This window comes from Eleutherodactylus coqui, chromosome 4 (assembly GCF_035609145.1).
Source record: "Eleutherodactylus coqui strain aEleCoq1 chromosome 4, aEleCoq1.hap1, whole genome shotgun sequence".
In the NCBI taxonomy this organism is placed as follows: domain Eukaryota; kingdom Metazoa; phylum Chordata; class Amphibia; order Anura; family Eleutherodactylidae; genus Eleutherodactylus; species Eleutherodactylus coqui.
In genome coordinates, this window is record NC_089840.1 from 199,471,108 (window position 1) to 199,487,968 (window position 16,861).

General features: G+C 45.9%; 1 protein-coding gene across 1 annotated transcript; it reads left to right on the forward strand.

The window, feature by feature from the left end:
- Positions 1–353: 353 nt before the first annotated feature.
- Positions 354–15,183, forward strand: NDUFB8 (NADH:ubiquinone oxidoreductase subunit B8). The gene is made up of 5 exons (XM_066600541.1): positions 354–512; positions 4,334–4,460; positions 11,004–11,103; positions 12,392–12,547; positions 15,027–15,183. The coding sequence occupies exons 1-5, from the start codon at positions 401–403 to the stop codon at positions 15,120–15,122; spliced, it is 591 nt and encodes a 196-aa protein (XP_066456638.1). The 5' UTR covers positions 354–400; the 3' UTR covers positions 15,123–15,183.
- Positions 15,184–16,861: the final 1,678 nt, after the last annotated feature.

The window sequence follows — 16,861 nt, forward strand, 5'->3', positions numbered from 1 at the left end:
AATCTGCATGACTTCTGCGAGTATGGCCATATTATATGCTGCACGTCGCGACATCTTGCATTAAATTTAATACTTCTGAATGACCTGTACTACAAAGATATTTGTTTTTGCTTTGGTTTTTCATTTTATAGTCCCCCACATATGAAAATATATTTCATAAAAAAAAGAGACATTAAAGTAACTAAGAAATAATAATCTACCCGATTTATAACACAATTCTACTAGTGTACAATATGACCCTCCTGCCCCCCTCCCCCGGCCACTAGAATGATACGCGTTCTGCCATATATGTATTATGGCCGCCCGCAGCCTCCGTAGTTCGAGCTTATCAGAGAAAAATTGTCCTCTGGCGGCTTCCGTAGTTTCTGTGCTGCGCAGTGGGTCGCTACAGACTGTAAACATGGCGGCTCTCAGAGCCGGGCTCCTGGCTGTGGTGACCCGTAAGGCTGCCCTGGCGTCTGTTGCTGGACGGGGTGCCGGGCGGTTCTTGCAGTGCTGTAGTGTCCGGGCAGGTAGGTGGCCGGAGGTAGGAGACAACAGTGTCCTCTAGGAGACGCCGGCAGGGGGAGCACCGGTCACCTTCACACTGTACGTCACCACGACTGGGCTGCTGGACAGTGGCAGTGACAGAGGGGACTTGCAGTGTGTGTGTGTGTGTGTGTGTGTGTGTGTGTGTGTATATATATATATATATATATATATATATATATATATATATATATATATATATATATATATAGCGTGTGCATGTACATTATACAGGGGTGTATGCATGTTTGTGTCCGCATGATTGAAGAATTTTAGCAGCGTGCACGATGCTAGTTTTGCGCGGCGCATTTTCCTGCCGTTTCCCCATGCGCACGGGCGTGCTCATTTGCACACAGAAAAAGGAACGTAAAATACGTAATGTGCACGCAAAACTAGTGCACGCAGAGTTCATTATGCAAAATTGCTACGCTCATGCATGCAAAATCCACGTATGCCCGAGGAAACGCACTGATTGCGATGGCTAATTAGTCTGAGTTCCAGATGAGTTCTTGTTCCTGTACAATTACGCAGTGTATTGCGCATCTCCTTGCATATTGCGCACACATTTGCGCATCTCCTAGTGACTCTCACGGGGACTCTTGGTGCGCAGATCCTCTTTTTTTTTCTGTGAGCGAAGCGTGCAGGAAATCTAAGTGAGCCTACTGAAATAAGCAGTTTCTATTCCCTGTGAATTGCGTGCACAAATACGCCATGTGCCTGCGGCCGCGGGGGATGTTCGCGCCGGGCGGCACTTGCTACACAGTGTCCTCAGCAGACGCTGCACATCAGAATCTGCCCGTTTGGGGTGGATTTTGGTACAGAATTCGCCCCGTATTAGAAGATAGAATAAAATCGGGTGCGATAATGACCTGCGGCAATCTGTAAATCCGCGCCGCACGCTAATTGCTGCACAAGTTTGATGCAGATTTTTTCCGCAGCTTGTGGATGAGGCTAACCTCACACAGGGTAGCACGATATCAGGCTGTGAATCCCGCTCCCATATCGCACTCCCAACCATGTGAAACCCCCGAGGAGGCGAGGCGGCTTCATATGAGAACAGCCGCGCATCGCTTCAGGGATGAAGGGAATCCCCGGCGGGCTGTCACAGAGGATCGCAGAGTTCTTTTGCTTCCAACGGGGCGGCGCTGCTGCCGCTGACCTCCTTCACGCGGGCGGATGCATATTTGCACGGGCCTGAGCGCTGTGTGTATGCAGAATGAATGATGGTTTTTTTTGCACACATTGGCGGTACAATTGCACATGAAAACTCATAATTATGAAACCAAAGATTTTCAATGGTTTCATTCTAATTTGTGATGTTTTTACTCACGCGATGTGTGGAAAAAAATTGCGGCATATCCTATCTATTTTTGCGATATCGACCATTGTTTTCAATGGGGCTTGTGGCAGCAGCGCCGACCCTTTGAAAGCGCTGGGAAAACGTTGCGATCCTCTGCTGTGGCTATGACCGCTTTGGCAGGGGAGTTCCTTTATCCCCACGGGGATGAAGGGATTCCCTATAGTGATGCGAAGCTATTAACACATGAAACATTTCATACCCACGGTGCTGTCACATGGCAGAAAGAGCGATAACGGCCTTTGCAAGTGTGAAGAAGCCCTAAGGGTGCATTCACACGAACGTATATCGGCTCGGTTTTCACGCCGAGCCGATATACGTTGTCCTCATGTGCAGGGGGGGGGGGGGGAGGATGGAAGAGCCAGGAGCAGGAACTGAGCTCCCGCCCCCTCTCCGCCCCATTTGCAATGAGAGGAGGCAAGATGGGGGCGGGGCTAAGTGCTGTGAATTAGCCCCGCCCCCGTCCTGCCTCTCCCCATTGCAAATAGTGCAGAGAGGCGGCAGAGAGGGGGCTGGAGCTCAGTTCCTGCTCCTGGGCTCTTCCAGCCCCCCCCCCCTGCACACGAGGACGACGTAGATCGGCTCGGCGTGAAAACCGAGCCGATATACGTTCGTGTGAATGCACCCTAAGGCTGAGAAAACGCTGGAAGGTGGCGTTAGTCATGCGCCATTCACTTCTATCAGAACACAAATCTGGCATCCCATTTTCCTTTTTCCATGATGAAACAAAAAAACGTAAAGTCTGGAGAATTATGGACAAAGTCTTAGTAGATCTGGCCCGCTGTGTATGGGCAGCTTGATTGCCAAGTCTTAGCTGTTTATGTTGCTCTTTAAAAGGGTTCTCCAGGGAAGACACTATTGATAACCTATGCTCAGGATAGTTCTGAGATCCAGCACTCGGGACCCCAGACAATCGGCTGATTGTGCCCGCTGTCAGTGCCGCAATACACGAGTTGGAGTGGAAGCTGCTGCTCTGATCCTGGTGTAGTGGCCGGTGCTTGTAACTGCAAGTGCAGCTGTTGTTAAAATCAATGGGAGATGCACCTGCAGTTACAATCGTTAGCCACACAGGGGTTAGAGCAGCAGCTGCCACTCCAACCCCTGTGTATTCGGTGATGACAGCGGGCATCCAATCAGCTGATCAGATGGTGTCCCTAGTGGTAGATACAAGCTGGTCTATTCTTCGCTCCTTTAAAGCGGCTCTCCAGCCTCAGAACAACATTTAGTCTAAATGGAACACTGTAATGTTACCTTCTGCTCTGTCCTTGTGGGAGGGCTCAGCCATTTGATCTAAAATAATTATCTGGATTGCCTACTAATCAATTAACTTATAAGCATGTGTCAGACCGAGCTGCCGCAGCGAATGTTTGCTGTCTCGTACTGAAAGCGGCTAAACCAGTGCTGGATCCGGGCAGTATGTCCGCGCTTTCTGACTTTATTTCATTGACATCATCCGTGGAATTAAGGTTGGGTCTAGACTGGAGTTGCTCCCGGCAGGTCCTCCCTTTGACAAATCCTCTCTAGATGTTTCACAACTGAACTAGAATGGAATTGTTCCGGGTAGATCCCATCACCAGCAACTCCATTCTAGTCAGCTCAATCGTAAAGTGTCTAGAGCGGAGTCGCTAAAGCGAGGACCTGGTGTGAGCAACTCTATTCTAGACGCGGCCCTTGCCCAGCTGGCCTCCGCCACAGGATACACAACCTGCCAGTTTCACAGTTTGATTTCGGCCCTGTCCAAGGCACGGGGCCCGTATTGATTTGATGATTCAGAGGAAACTGAATCGTGCAGCATTGAAGTGGCGAATTAATCAACATTAATCACCCAACCCTACTTTGTGGCATTCTGCTGCAGATTTGCTAGTTACTAGCCCCCTATTTGGTCTTCCAAGACGGCTGCACTTGCTCTTTAACTACTTGATGTACTGTGTGCGTAAGTAGTATGTTAGACTAGAGCTGCATCACATCTGTTCTAATTGGCCAGCGCTGCTCATGTGAGCAGTGCCGACCAACTTGATGCAACTGGATTTCGGAGACGATGTAGCAGGGCCAGAGTGTGATCATTGGCCGCACAACGTGTTTCATGACCAAAGTTGCCATGCAGCTCTAGCCAAAAGATTTCCTCCATTTTTTAATTGAATGGGGCTTACGTGATGCAAACGGTTGGATAACTCTAGCCTAGAGCGTGGGTGTACTGGCACGCTGCCGAATGCTGTGCCCACTCTTGTTGGCATTTGTCTGCTATCTAGGAGGTGGTGACCCTTTAAAGGTGTCTTCCTGGATGTGTAATGAATGTCTGATCAGTGGTGGTCTGTCTGCTGAGACTACACCTTCACTAGAACAAGGGTTGCCAAGAATCTTATTTTCCTGGCAGACAGGTTGTCACAGAAGTAATGAATCAGAAGTGTGTACAAGGTGTTTTAAGTTCAAATGTTTTGTGTTTTTCAGCTTCTGACCTTCCAAAGGATCTTTTGCCTGGTCCGTACCCCAAGACTAAAGCAGAAAGGGCAGCTGCAGCTAAGAAATATAACATGATATTAGAGGACTATAAACCGTACCCAGATAATGGACAGGGGTGAGTAGGCTCATATACGGGTTACGTCACACCACTATATGCTCCATCTCCTAGTCTGCAGTGAGTGCAGTACTGTCCGTACACTGACCCTATACTCGAACAGTGCTGTAAGTGGTTCAGTTCACCTATCCACTCTTCTGCACGGGTAAGCAAAGTTGGATACCGTAAAAATAAAAATGTGGCACGCATCATTGGATGCTGATTTGCTGCCAAGAATTGACCATAACGTCAGTGGAGGCCCAAAATAGTTTCATACATTATATATTGTAGTTATAACCAGATAATTGCATTGAAGAACAGAGGGTCTGTGGTGCTGCTGATCAGAGGACACAGTGAAGGACGGAGCTTTTAAGAGGTGGTGTCAGCTTTCATTGGGTTATACGTTTCAGCTCTGGATGAGCGCCTCCCTAAGACATTAAAATGACAGTGCCACCCAGCCCTTGTCAAGATGATGAATTACCTGAGGAAGGATCATGATGTACTGATCCAAAATACGTAAGTCCTGTTGTACTTTGGGTGTCTAAGTTAAAGGGGTTGTCCCGCGGCAGCAAGTGGGTCTATACACTTCTGTATGGCCATAATAATGCACTTTGTAATGTACATTGTGCATTAATTATGAGCCATACAGAAGTTATAAAAAGTTTTTCACTTACCTGCTCCGTTGCTAGCGTCCTCGTTTCCATGGAGCCGTCTAATTTTCGCCGTCTAATGGCCAAATTAGACGCGCTTGCGCAGTCCGGGTCTTCTTCTCCTCTCAATGGGGCTCCGTGTAGCTCCGCCCCGTCATGTGCCGATTCCAGCCAATCAGGAGGCTGGAATCGGCAATGGACCGCACAGAAGAGCTGCGGTCCACGGAGGAAGAAGATCCCGGCGGCCATCTTCAACCGGTAAGTATAGAAGTCACCGGAGCGCGGGGATTCAGGTAAGCGCTGTGCTGTTTTTTTTTTTAAGTCCCTGCACCGGGGTTGTCTCGCGCCGAACGGGGGGGGGGGGGGGGGGGTTAAAAAAAAAAAAAACCCCGTTTCGGCGCGGGACAACCCCTTTAAATGAAAACCTTTTGATTATATTCTCCATACCCGATTGCCATGGGAAGCTCCACTTGGAGAAGTTTGTTCGCACTACTTCTACATATACTACAGGCCTGAGGATTCCACCAAGGCAGCCTCCCAGTTTTATGTAGAACAGGCTTTTTACTAGATTGTGTCTGACACAACCCGTAAGGCTAGGTTCCCACAGGACGGAAATCTCGCGGTTTCGCCACACCGAAAAACCACGGGATAAGCACTGCTTCAAAACCCGCGTCAGTTTGCCGTTGGTTTTGGAGCGGTTCAGGCGCTGGCATTTTGTTGCGGCTTTCTCTCCCCGTAGAGAGCAGAGAGGCCGCAACTGAAAAAAAAATTGATATGCTGCCCCTAATTCCCAGGATTAGGAGCCACAAGCACAGAAATTCCGTGGCAAATCCGTCCCATGTGAACCCAGCTTAAAGGTGAGCAGTCTATTATCCACACACCGTTCTGTATGTTGTTACTCCCCTACATACGAGGCACCTGTCTTTTACCAGATTTAGGGCTCCCAAACACTTGCGTTTTTTTAACGCTGCGTTATCACTGCGTTTCTTTAACGCGATTGTCAATGGGACTTTCTAATGTTAAAAACGCATCACGAGTTTGTCCTTTGCGATTTTTGTTCAATGCGTTTTTAACATTAGAAATTACCATTGACAATTGCGTTAAAAAAATACAGCGATATCGCAGCGTTAAAAAAAACACAAGTGGGTAAGCCCTTAAGAAATTTGCATGGAACACTTGTAGACTTTGGAATTGCGTAGAAAAATCTACAATGTGTGGGCCCGGCCTAAGGCCCCCTGTCCCTGTCCTTCCCATAGCAATTTGCAGCATTTTAGATAGGGCTGACCGGCGGAGATTCGGCGGCGGCTCCTACTTCCGGGTGGCGGCTCCCGCGGGGGAGCTTCGCCGCGGGATACCGCATCGCCCGTGGACAGCCAGCCTAAGATGTTCTGGCTTTAGGAAAGATAGTTGTTTAGTTTGGCAGGGTTGTTTGGATGAATGAAGTAAAGTTGAACACCCTTTATATCGGTGCTTATCTGTGATAAATTCCCATTTATCTATTGCAGTTTCTAAAATGCATTTTCTTAAAGGGGTTGTCCCGCGGCAGCAAATGGGTCTATACACTTCTGTATGGCCATATTAATGCACTTTGTAATGTACATTGTGCATTAATTATGAGCCATACAGAAGTTATCAGAAGTTATTCACTTACCTGTTCCGTTGCTGGCGTCCTCGTCTCCATGGTGCCGTCTAATTTTCAGCGTCTAATTGCCCGATTAGACGTGCTTGCGCAGTCCGGTCTTCTTTCTTCTGAATGGGGCCGCTCGTGCCGGAGAGCGGCTCCTCGTATCTCCGCCCCGTCACGTGTGCCGATTCCAGCCAATCAGGAGGCTGGAATCGGCAATGGACCGCACAGAAGACCTGCGGTCCACCGAGGGTGAAGATCCCGGCGGCCATCTTCGCAAGGTAAGTAAGAAGTCACCGGAGCGCGGGGATTCAGGTAAGCACTATCCGTTTTTTTTTTAAACCCCTGCATCGGGTTTGTCTCGCGCCGAACGGGGGGGCTATTGAAAAAAAAAAAAAAAAAAAGTTTCGGCGCGGGACAACCCCTTTAAATGATATTAAGACTCTGATGGAGAAAGCGCCTCTTCCTCCCCCCTTCTTTGTGCTATTCAGTGGAGTATGATAAAATAATGTATTGGTAACAAAGAGAACAAATGACTATTACACCCACCTGATAAGGCTGCGCTATTAATGAGCACAACAACACAGAAGCATATGAGAGCGACCAACCAAATCGCCATCAATAGACAGCAGCTATAGGCCTAGGGCAGTGATGGCGAACCTTTTAGAGACCGAGTGCCCAATTTGCAACCCAACACTGACTTATATGTTGCAAAGTGCCAATACGGCAATGTAACCGGAAGGGCGGCTTCAGAGGAGCTTGAATGGCCTGATTTAAAAAAAAAAAAAAAAAAAACGGTTCATGCGCAACTATGCTCTGTAGTGGCGAGCAGAATTGCACATTTGGCCGTCTGTTTTAACCCTTAGGGATAGTTTTTAGCGAACGTGGTTTCCCCCCTTATGCTGCTGTAATAATCACGGCCGTATAACGGGACAAAAAAAAAACACTGCAGCCAATGGATTTCAGTGGTTTTGATTTAACTAGTTCTTTACTTGCCCTTTAATACTATGGCCGAGAAAAGATTAGCCCTGCTCTGTAGTAAATAGGTTGTGCGGGGAAGATCGAGCAACACCTATTTTCCCACAGTTTTTTTTCCAACTCCTGCGCTCTGGTGCAGAGTGTGAATGACCAGCAAAGGGGAAGAAATTGCCCTCATTCAGATGCAACTGCGCCCCGTGCTGGTGAGCGTAGTTGTGCATACGGCCATCTGTTTTCACCCTAAATGGCCTACTCTGGTCTTCAGCTCAGTTGTGCAGGCAGAGATAAGGCAGGCTTAGGGCCCACACCCACTTGCGTTTTTTTAATGCTGCGATATCGCTGCGTTTTTGTAACGCGATTGTCAATGGGACTTTCTAATGTTAAAAACACATCACACTAAAATCACAAAGCACCAACTTGTGATGTGTTTTTAACATTAGAAAGTCCCATTGACAATCGCGGCGATATCGCAGCGTTAAAAAAAAAAACACAAGTGGGTGTGAGCCCTCATTGAGAGGGGTGAACTGTGCAACAAAGACAGCGATAAAATTGACAGGTCGCAGATTAAATTCCGCACCACAAGGCAGTTTCGCACATGTTTTTGGCCGGGTTATTTCCGCAGCATGTGGACGAGATTTTTAAAATCTTGTCAACTTTGCGAATACTGTAAATGTTACAGAATACCACTCCGGGTGAACCCCACCGATATGTTTACAGTTCGCTTATTAACCCCTTCCCGCTATATAACGTACATTTCGGTCATGCAGGTGCGGGGTATGTATGAAGAGAGATCGCGAGGCCACCTCTCTTCATACAGTGTGGGTGAAAGCTGTTTACTACAGCTGAATCCCACGGGCAATAGCTGCAATCAGCAGCAACTTTTAAATTCCCGCAATCGATGTTTGGGGGTCCCGTACGCCCACCTCCCGTGTGAGATGGCTTGTTAGGCTGCCTGTCAGATCACAGTATGATGTAATGCTACAGCATTACATCATACTGCAGGAGCGATCAAAGCATCGCTAGTTGTGGTCCCCCAGGGGGGGCTAAAAAAAAAGTACACATAAGATCAATAAAGTTTTATTGTAAAAAAAAAAAAAGAAAAAAAAAATCAGAAAAGTTTAAATCACTCTCCTTTTGCCATATCTATAATAAAAAAATCTAAACCATAAAACAAAAATACATATTTGGTATCGCCGAGGCCGTAAAAGTCTGATCTATCAAAGTAGCACAATATTTACCCTGCACGGTGAATGTCATCCGAAAAAAAAATAAAGAACGCCAGAAATGCACTTTTTCAGTCACCCTGTCTCAGAAAAAATGCAATAAGAAACGATCAAAAAGTCCTATGTATTCCAAAATGATACCAAAATAAACTACAGGACATATTGCAAAAAATGAGCCCTCGCACAACTATGTTGATGGAAAAATTGCAAAGTTATTGCGCACAGAAGATGGCGGCAGAAAATAATTTTAAAAAATTAGATGACTTTGAAAAAAAATAAAAGTAGTACAGAAAAAATAAACTATTAGTTTGGTATTGTAGTAATTGTACTGATCCGTAAAGTTATGTCATTTTTGTTGCAGTTTGTGCGCCGTAGAATCAAAACGCAGGGAAAGATGACGGAATGTAGTTTTTTTTTTCATTTTACTCCACTTAGAATTTTTTAAAAGTTTTTCAGCACCTTATATAGTGAGTTAAATAGTACCATTGAAAAATACAACTCGTCCCACAAAAACAAGCCCTCATACAGCGACGTTGATGGATAAATAAAGGAGTTACGATTTTTTAAAAGGGGGAGGGAAAAAACGAAAATGGGGAAAAAAAAGGGGCCGCATCATTAAGGGGTTAAATGTGACCTTTGAGACGCCTGCACACAGCTGGGTCAGATCCCGCAGCGGAATCCAACCCTGAGCCTGGCCAGTGACCTCCGCGTACCTATCTGGATTCTTCATAATCTGTACTGCGGATGTGTCACCCAGCACGCATGCGCAGTACAGATTATGCCGCGTCGACACGGGTCCTGTGGCCATTCTGCAATCATGACTGCAAAATGGGCGCAGGACAAACTGCTTTCATTGACTTCAATGGAAGCCGTCCGTGCATAGCCCTCACAGAATTACTGCATGCTGCGATTTATACTCTGCGAGCAGAAAATCACAATCAATTTCTGTTAATGGAAGTGAAACCACGTATTTCCCAGCATGCTATGGGGCGCTATTTGCTGTGGAGTCCGGAGGTGGACGCCCGCTGTGGACTCCGCAATGCAAATCTGCTGTGTGCGTTCGGCCAAAATAGAACATGCTGCGATTTTCCATCCACGAGCGAAAAGTCGCAATTGATTTCCGCTCATAGACTTGGAAAAGTGATTTTACACAGCGTGTCTGTGCAGTATTTGCTGTGGAATCCAGAGGCGGACGTCCGCTCTGGATTCCACAGTGCAAATCCGCCCGTGTTCATGTGTGCAGCGGGCAGTTGGTGAGCTGAGAAGGGTTTAGCAGTGAAACCATTGTCAGTTACTTTCTTCCACAAGCTTCTGTACATTCAGGTGTTTCTTACAGGATCTTATACTAATGATGCCGTTCTCTTTGCAGTAAGTGCTGTTATCTTACATTAACCAGGCAGCTACGTCTTGGTCTTCCTTTTAACCTCCGCCCAGGTTTTCCTTACTGCTGCACTCCAGCTCCGCTCCACCCTGCTCACAGGACAATCACACTGAGTGCAGGCTGCCGTCGGCTCCGCATATGAATTGCCCGCCTTCCTTCTGACAGGGGAGGAAGCGCTCTGATTGGGCTGCTGTGCGGAGGGGGAACGAGGAGCTGCTAGATAACAGTGTTTGCCGGCATCCCCTTCACCTCAGGCTGCTGTCAGCTCTGGATTTGAACTGCCCGCCTATACTTCTGACAGGGGAGGAAGCTCTCCTATTGAGCTGCAGTGCGGAGGAGCGGGTGATACTAGCGAACAGCACGCGTGCCGGCAGAAAGGGCTCGGCATGCCATAGGTTCGCCAACACTGGCCTAGGGCGACGGGTGCTGCCCCCCCAAAAGGATACTGATAAATGTATTGTCAAGAAAGTATATTAAAGGAATATATTTATTGAACAAAAACAAATCAAGGCTACAAGTTTCAACTCTGGAATGGAATCTTGGGGTTTTTTCGTGTGTTTCGTTCAGTAAATGTATTGTGAAGATGATCTATTATCAGTATCCTTTTGGGGGCAGCACCCGTAGGAGCTGTTTTTTACATTTTTGTTTGGACTTGATTGATATGGCTCATATTAGTCATCACTAACTTACATTATTATTTATATATAGATATGGTGATTATCCAATGCTGCCTGACAAGTCACAGGAAGAAAAAGACCCCAATTACAAGTGGGACATGCCTATCCCTCGGAGAAATTGGGGAGAGACGGTAAGTGTCTGGTTAAGGAACGAATACATAAAATTACTAGTGCAGACAACAGGATACTTTGGGGCAGAAGGAGACCTACTGAGTATCTGCGTGCACAATGGACTTCCTCCATCTCATGTAGAAGCATTAACATTAAGAATCCAATATATAAGCCACATATGTTTATAAAGTAGCAACAATTTTTGTAATGAGGGGGGTACATATTAGTTTTGTAAAGGGAAGTTTCAAACTTTTCTGCTGTAACTTTTTTTTTTTCTCCTTTTTGTGGCTGCAGTACAAAGTATTAAAGCAAATAAATAATGAGGCTTTTTAAAAGTGGGTCTGTCATTATACTCTGCGGTCCTGTGTGAGGATAGCATAGTGTGGAGACAAGTCTGCTGCACTACTAACCCAAATGGTGCAAAAGATATATTGTGACCAGTGGCTGATGACCTCTGTGTATGTTCATGTATACATAGCAGCCATCATTGGACGGTCAAAGGAGTGCTCCCCTAATTAATACAGTGGGCTGTGTTTTAAAGGAAGTCCTTCAACCTCATTTATCATATACAGACATTCATTACGTGTAATGTGCCCAAACAGATAAATGTAGCAGTATCTTATTTTATTCCGTGCATTCACAGCGACCTCCATTCCCGTGATATAACCCCAATTCCAAAAAAGTTGAGATGCTGTGTAAAATTTAAAAATGAATGCAATGATTTGGAAATTTCCTATAACCATATGTTCGCAGTAGAACATAGAAGACATATAAGAAGGGGAAAAGGCAACTTTTTTTTCTCATTTCCTTTAAAAAAACAAAAAAAACAACTCAGTCAGGTCAGGGTTAACAAAGGGCTGGAAAAGTAAGCGGTACTAATGAAAAACAGTTGGAGGTTCAATTTTTCTACTAAGTTACAGGAGGGAGAGTCTCTCAGAAGCAAAGATGGTTAGAGGTTCAGATTTCAGAGAAATGTCCCCCATGTAAAATTACGAAGACTTAGAATATCCCACCATCTACAGTAGTACATAATATCATCAGATTCAGAGAATCCAGAAAAATTTATGTGCACAAGGGTCGAGGCCATTATTTACATTTTACACAGCGTCCCAACTTTTTTGGAATTGAGGTTGTTGATGTCCCACCTTTAGGACCTGCACTTACTGCCATAATGGGGATCCACCAAACACTAGCCTCAGCCATGATTGGTCACTTTTAGTATGATGACTGATCTAATTTACTGTCAGCTTTTTCAATGTTTAATGTTGCAGTAGTTTTTTATATGCCTTATTTTTCTTTTCCTATTAGATGCACTGGGACTTTGACAAGTTCATGCGTGTCCGGGTTGATACTACCCCCACCCCTGAACCGTTTGGTAACATGTGCAGAGTTGTGGTTATATTCATGGGCATAATCTTTGGCTTGTTCTATCTCGGACAAGCTTTTCCATCATTCATGCCTGCTGTGAGTATTTTCTAACTAACATTATCTACAATCAACGGACTTTGTAGTAAATGTATATTTACAACTCCTGCAGCTGTAAAATGAAGGCCGTGTTCTTGGCGTGCTATATGGGCGTTCGATGTTGTATGAATGTTTGGCATCGCTTTGCACAGGAGAATTAGGGGATTCATTTCTTAGGTAAATATTAAATGAACCAACTACTTTGTAATGATTAACTTTCCCCGTATATCATTATATAAAAGGTCTACAAACTATATTGGTATAGGGGTTACCTGTCGGCGTAAGTCTCCATGAGCATCCGTAGAGTGCTGTATTATCCAGGGCTGTGGGCTAGCTTCATTCCTGGTGGCACTGGTACTAGGTCCCTTCTACATTGTTGGGAGAGCACCACAGTGGTTGCCTGCTGGAGAGGGCTCCCCTTTTGTAATTTTGCTCCCTTTGTGCGGCGCAGGATGAAAGGCTGAGTTTTTGGTGTTCCATTCGCTTGTGCCACAGTCGGATGGTCCGGTGGTGACTTTGCAAAACGGCAAAATGTGGTGAGTCAGTGCTTGTAGGGGGTCCCAGGATGTGCGCAGAAGTGCTGAAATGCTTCCTGGTGACATGTTTCTGGCACATGTGCACCAGAAGTCTCAGGGGCTGCAAATGGCATTAGTTTTGTTTATAAGGATGTTCGATTGAGCGGATGCTTCCGGGAACTTCGATCGGATGGTGCAGTGGTTATTGCCATCTATTAGGCTATGGAGCCCGTTTGGGGGAGTGGAAAGGAGATGTGCATTATTAGAGCCTAGGTGGTGGGGCTGTGGTTCAGCGCCCACTTAAGGGGAGGCCCAGCCAGTCCTGTGGAAGAAGAATCTCTGCTTGAGCCATACTTTTGCAGTGTAGAGTAGCGACAGCCTGCAGTGTGTTGGAACACCCTTGAACAAGCCATGGAAGAAGCTTTGGGTTCTAGGGATACTCCAAGCAAAGCAGTTGCTAAAATTAAAAATAGAGAATGTAACCTTTTGTAGGAAAAACCTCCCTCAGGCTTATCCTAAAGTTCTTTGTATCTAGATAAGTAAAGAGAAAAGAGCAAAAAACTGATAGAATGGCGTTTCGAGGCAATTATGCCTCTTCTTCAGTCTGCTGGAGACACTACATAATGTATACATCAACAAATAATGGTCCATGAAATAAAATATAATGTATAACACAAATGTAGTATGCAGAGAGATATAATAGGAAAAAAAAGGGGTGGGCAGTGAAATGCGAATGGAGATTGGTAGCCAAGGATAGATATGAACAGAAAAAGGAAAATAAAAAATGCATAAGAATGTATGAAGGAACAGTGGAGGGATGGTTGATCAATAAATACATTGTTCCTAAAACACTTATATAATCATCACAATGAGGCAGAAGTATGAACGACAAAGCTAAAAAATACCTAGGGATGTCGTAGAGTCACAAACTTGTGTAGACATTGGAAAATATGAATGAGGCTTGCAAAAAACTGGGGGGGGGGGGGGGGCGGGCGAGGAGTGGCGTAAAGTAGAAGGGGGAATAGAAATGTTGAGAGTCTGAGGTCGATATTAGAGAAGATGGTATAGGATGTGAGAGGGAGAAAGTGGGAGAGTGTGTGAGGAAGGGAGGATGAAGTAAGAGCATAGAGAGGCTGAGAGTTCTCAGGAATAGAGATGAGCGAGCACACTCGGATAAATCAGTTGCTCGAGCAAGCATCGCTCTTCTCAAGTAACTGCTTACTGGTCCGAGCAGTCTCAGGGGGGTGGCGGGGTGATTGGGGGGGTAGAGAGAGATCTCTCTCTCACTCTTCCTCCCTCCCCCGAGCCTGCTCAGACCAGTAAGCAGTTACTCGAGAAGAGCGGTGCTCGCTCGAGTATCTACTGTATCCGAGCGTGCTCGCTCATCTCTACTCAGGAGGCATAGGGACAATGTTGGGAGGGGAGGTACAAGAAAAAGCTAGAAACTAGATAAAACTACATTGAAGAGAAACCTTTAGAAAACAAAATAGAAAGTATAAAATAAGATGAGATTTCTGCTATGCAGGAAAAAAATCACTCATGTCTGTCACCCCATTCAAAAGATTTTGTGCGAGATTGGTTCAACTCGCAACACATAAATCTTTCGTGATTTTCTCGGCCGTGTGGAAGCGGCCTTACGGTATGTTCACACATAGTGGATTTTCACGTTGATCCACAGCATATTTAGCATGGTGTGGATCTGTGTCAGAATCCGTTACATGTGAAGCACCCTGTTAAGGTGTTTTCCTTCCTCCATAACCAATCAGTGTTGTATTTCGGCCTTTGTTTAAGTGCTATCAAGGCACATTTGCTGTATAGTGAAAAGAACCTGTCCGGGCCAAACTGTGGCTGCAAAAACCTGTTTTCCTTTAAAACCTGATTGAGAGCATTTTCTTGGATTTCTAAGTATGTTTTATTGTTTCAGCTTTCTTTCCTTTGACATCATTGTCTGTTTTACCTTCTAGGCTCCCAAGCAATATCCTTACAGTAAACCAGAGTTTGAATACAACGGGGATCTTAAGCCGTCTACTGCACAGAAAAACTACATATTCAAAGAGTAAAATAAATGGTTTCCTGCAGCTCATCGCTGTTCTGTATCTAATAAAGTGGCATCCTAACAAATATTTGTTTAAGCTATTTGCTTCTGTTTGTATTTTTCGGGTTGGGAGTTATAAACGGTTTCACTTTAAGGCTCTGCACTATAGATCCCCCCCCCCTCTTTCCTTCCTAACGACTAAGGCCGCCTGCACGTGAACAGGTTGGATTCCAGCTGTGGGATCCTGCAACGGAATCCAGCCCTGTGCCCGACCATTGACTCCCCTCTCCCCCCCCCGTACCTGTCAGTGCAGACGGCCTTCTGTATTGCAAATGTTCCGTCTGGTGAGCCATCGGACATGAGCAGTACATTCTCCTGTGTCGGCACTAGGCGGTGACGTGGATCCCACGACCCTTCTGCAATGCTGATTGCGGAAGGGCCATGGGACGGACGGCTTCCATTGACTTCAATGGAAGCTGTCTGTGCGTAGCCCATACTAAAATAGAACAGGCTGTGGCTCCCCCCTGCACCTGCGAGCTGAGAATCACAAGTGATTACCGCTATTCAGCATCAAAAAGCACTTTTGCATAACATGTAAATGGCAGGTATTTGCTGCAGAATCCAGCCCTGTATTCCGCAATGCAAATCCGTCCGTGTGGAGGCAGCATAACTTTGCAGTCTTATATTTTATTTCCCAGATCTCTACTTTGCCTAGAAGTAATGAAGGGCATAATGTCTGACCTCAGTGCAGTACTTGTCTCGTTCAGCCATCATCATCATCATCATCAGGCCCCACATGACATCATCCTTATTTTTAGGTTTTGCTGCAATGTCTGATCGTACAATAAAACCTGTGATATCAGAGTAAAACATTTGACATTGTATGCCTGAGCGTCCTCTGCCAAAAAAAGTATGTCACACAGTGCTGGTCATGTGTGGTGTGGAGTGTCGACCCCCATCATCTACAGTTGTGCCCAAAAGTTTTGAAACTGACAAGTTTTGGTTTTCATAAAGTTTGCTGCTTCCGTGTTTTTAGATCTTTTGGGCCCAATTCCGATGGGCGGTGTTGCCCGCAGCTATTAGGTTCTATTGCACCTAATAGCGCAATGCTCACGGTGCGGAATTCCACCGTGGAATTCTGCCCCGTGAAATCACCCATAATCACCCGCGGCATGTTCTATTTGCCGCAGGTGTACGTGCAGACTGTTTCCATTGCAGTCAATAGAAGACGTCCGTCACGCTATCTTCCGCTGTAGCACAGCTGAAGATGGCGTGAAAACGCTTCCCCGCTCACCGACACCTGAGTCACGTGACGTGGCCGGCTCGTCACGCGCTGTACTGCGCGTGCGCGCCGGCACAGGATGCTGGCCACCGGGCAGCAGATCCGGAGGAGAGTATGGGGTCTTTGGGGGGGTGCCGTGACAGACTCCACTGCGGAAGTCCGCTTGTGGAGCCTGTCACAGCCGGGGGCACTAGGCCTTAGTCAGAAGTTTCTATTGTTACTGAAGTACAATCCTAAGCATTTCATAAGTTGTTACACTGTTATTGACAAATACATAAAGTTTTAGGGGGGCTTTTGGATTCGTTTCAGCTAGGAAGGAACTGACAACAAGCGATACCACAATGATGTAGTTGTATTATACAGATATACACACATAGGTGTGTATATAAAATGTGTATATGTATAATATATAAAATTATTTTATAACTATCTAGCGGGCCGGTGGGCGCAGTATGTAGGTGGTGGGTGTTATAGGTCACACA

Bases quoted from the DNA above. Each gene is read 5' to 3' on its own strand.
- NDUFB8 (XM_066600541.1), top strand. From the start codon at position 401: ATGGCGGCTCTCAGAGCCGGGCTCCTGGCTGTGGTGACCCGTAAGGCT. The intron at 11,104-12,391 runs GTAAGTGTCTGG...TTTTCCTATTAG, and splicing joins GGAGAAATTGGGGAGAGACG to ATGCACTGGGACTTTGACAA. The intron at 12,548-15,026 runs GTGAGTATTTTC...TTTACCTTCTAG, and splicing joins TTCCATCATTCATGCCTGCT to GCTCCCAAGCAATATCCTTA.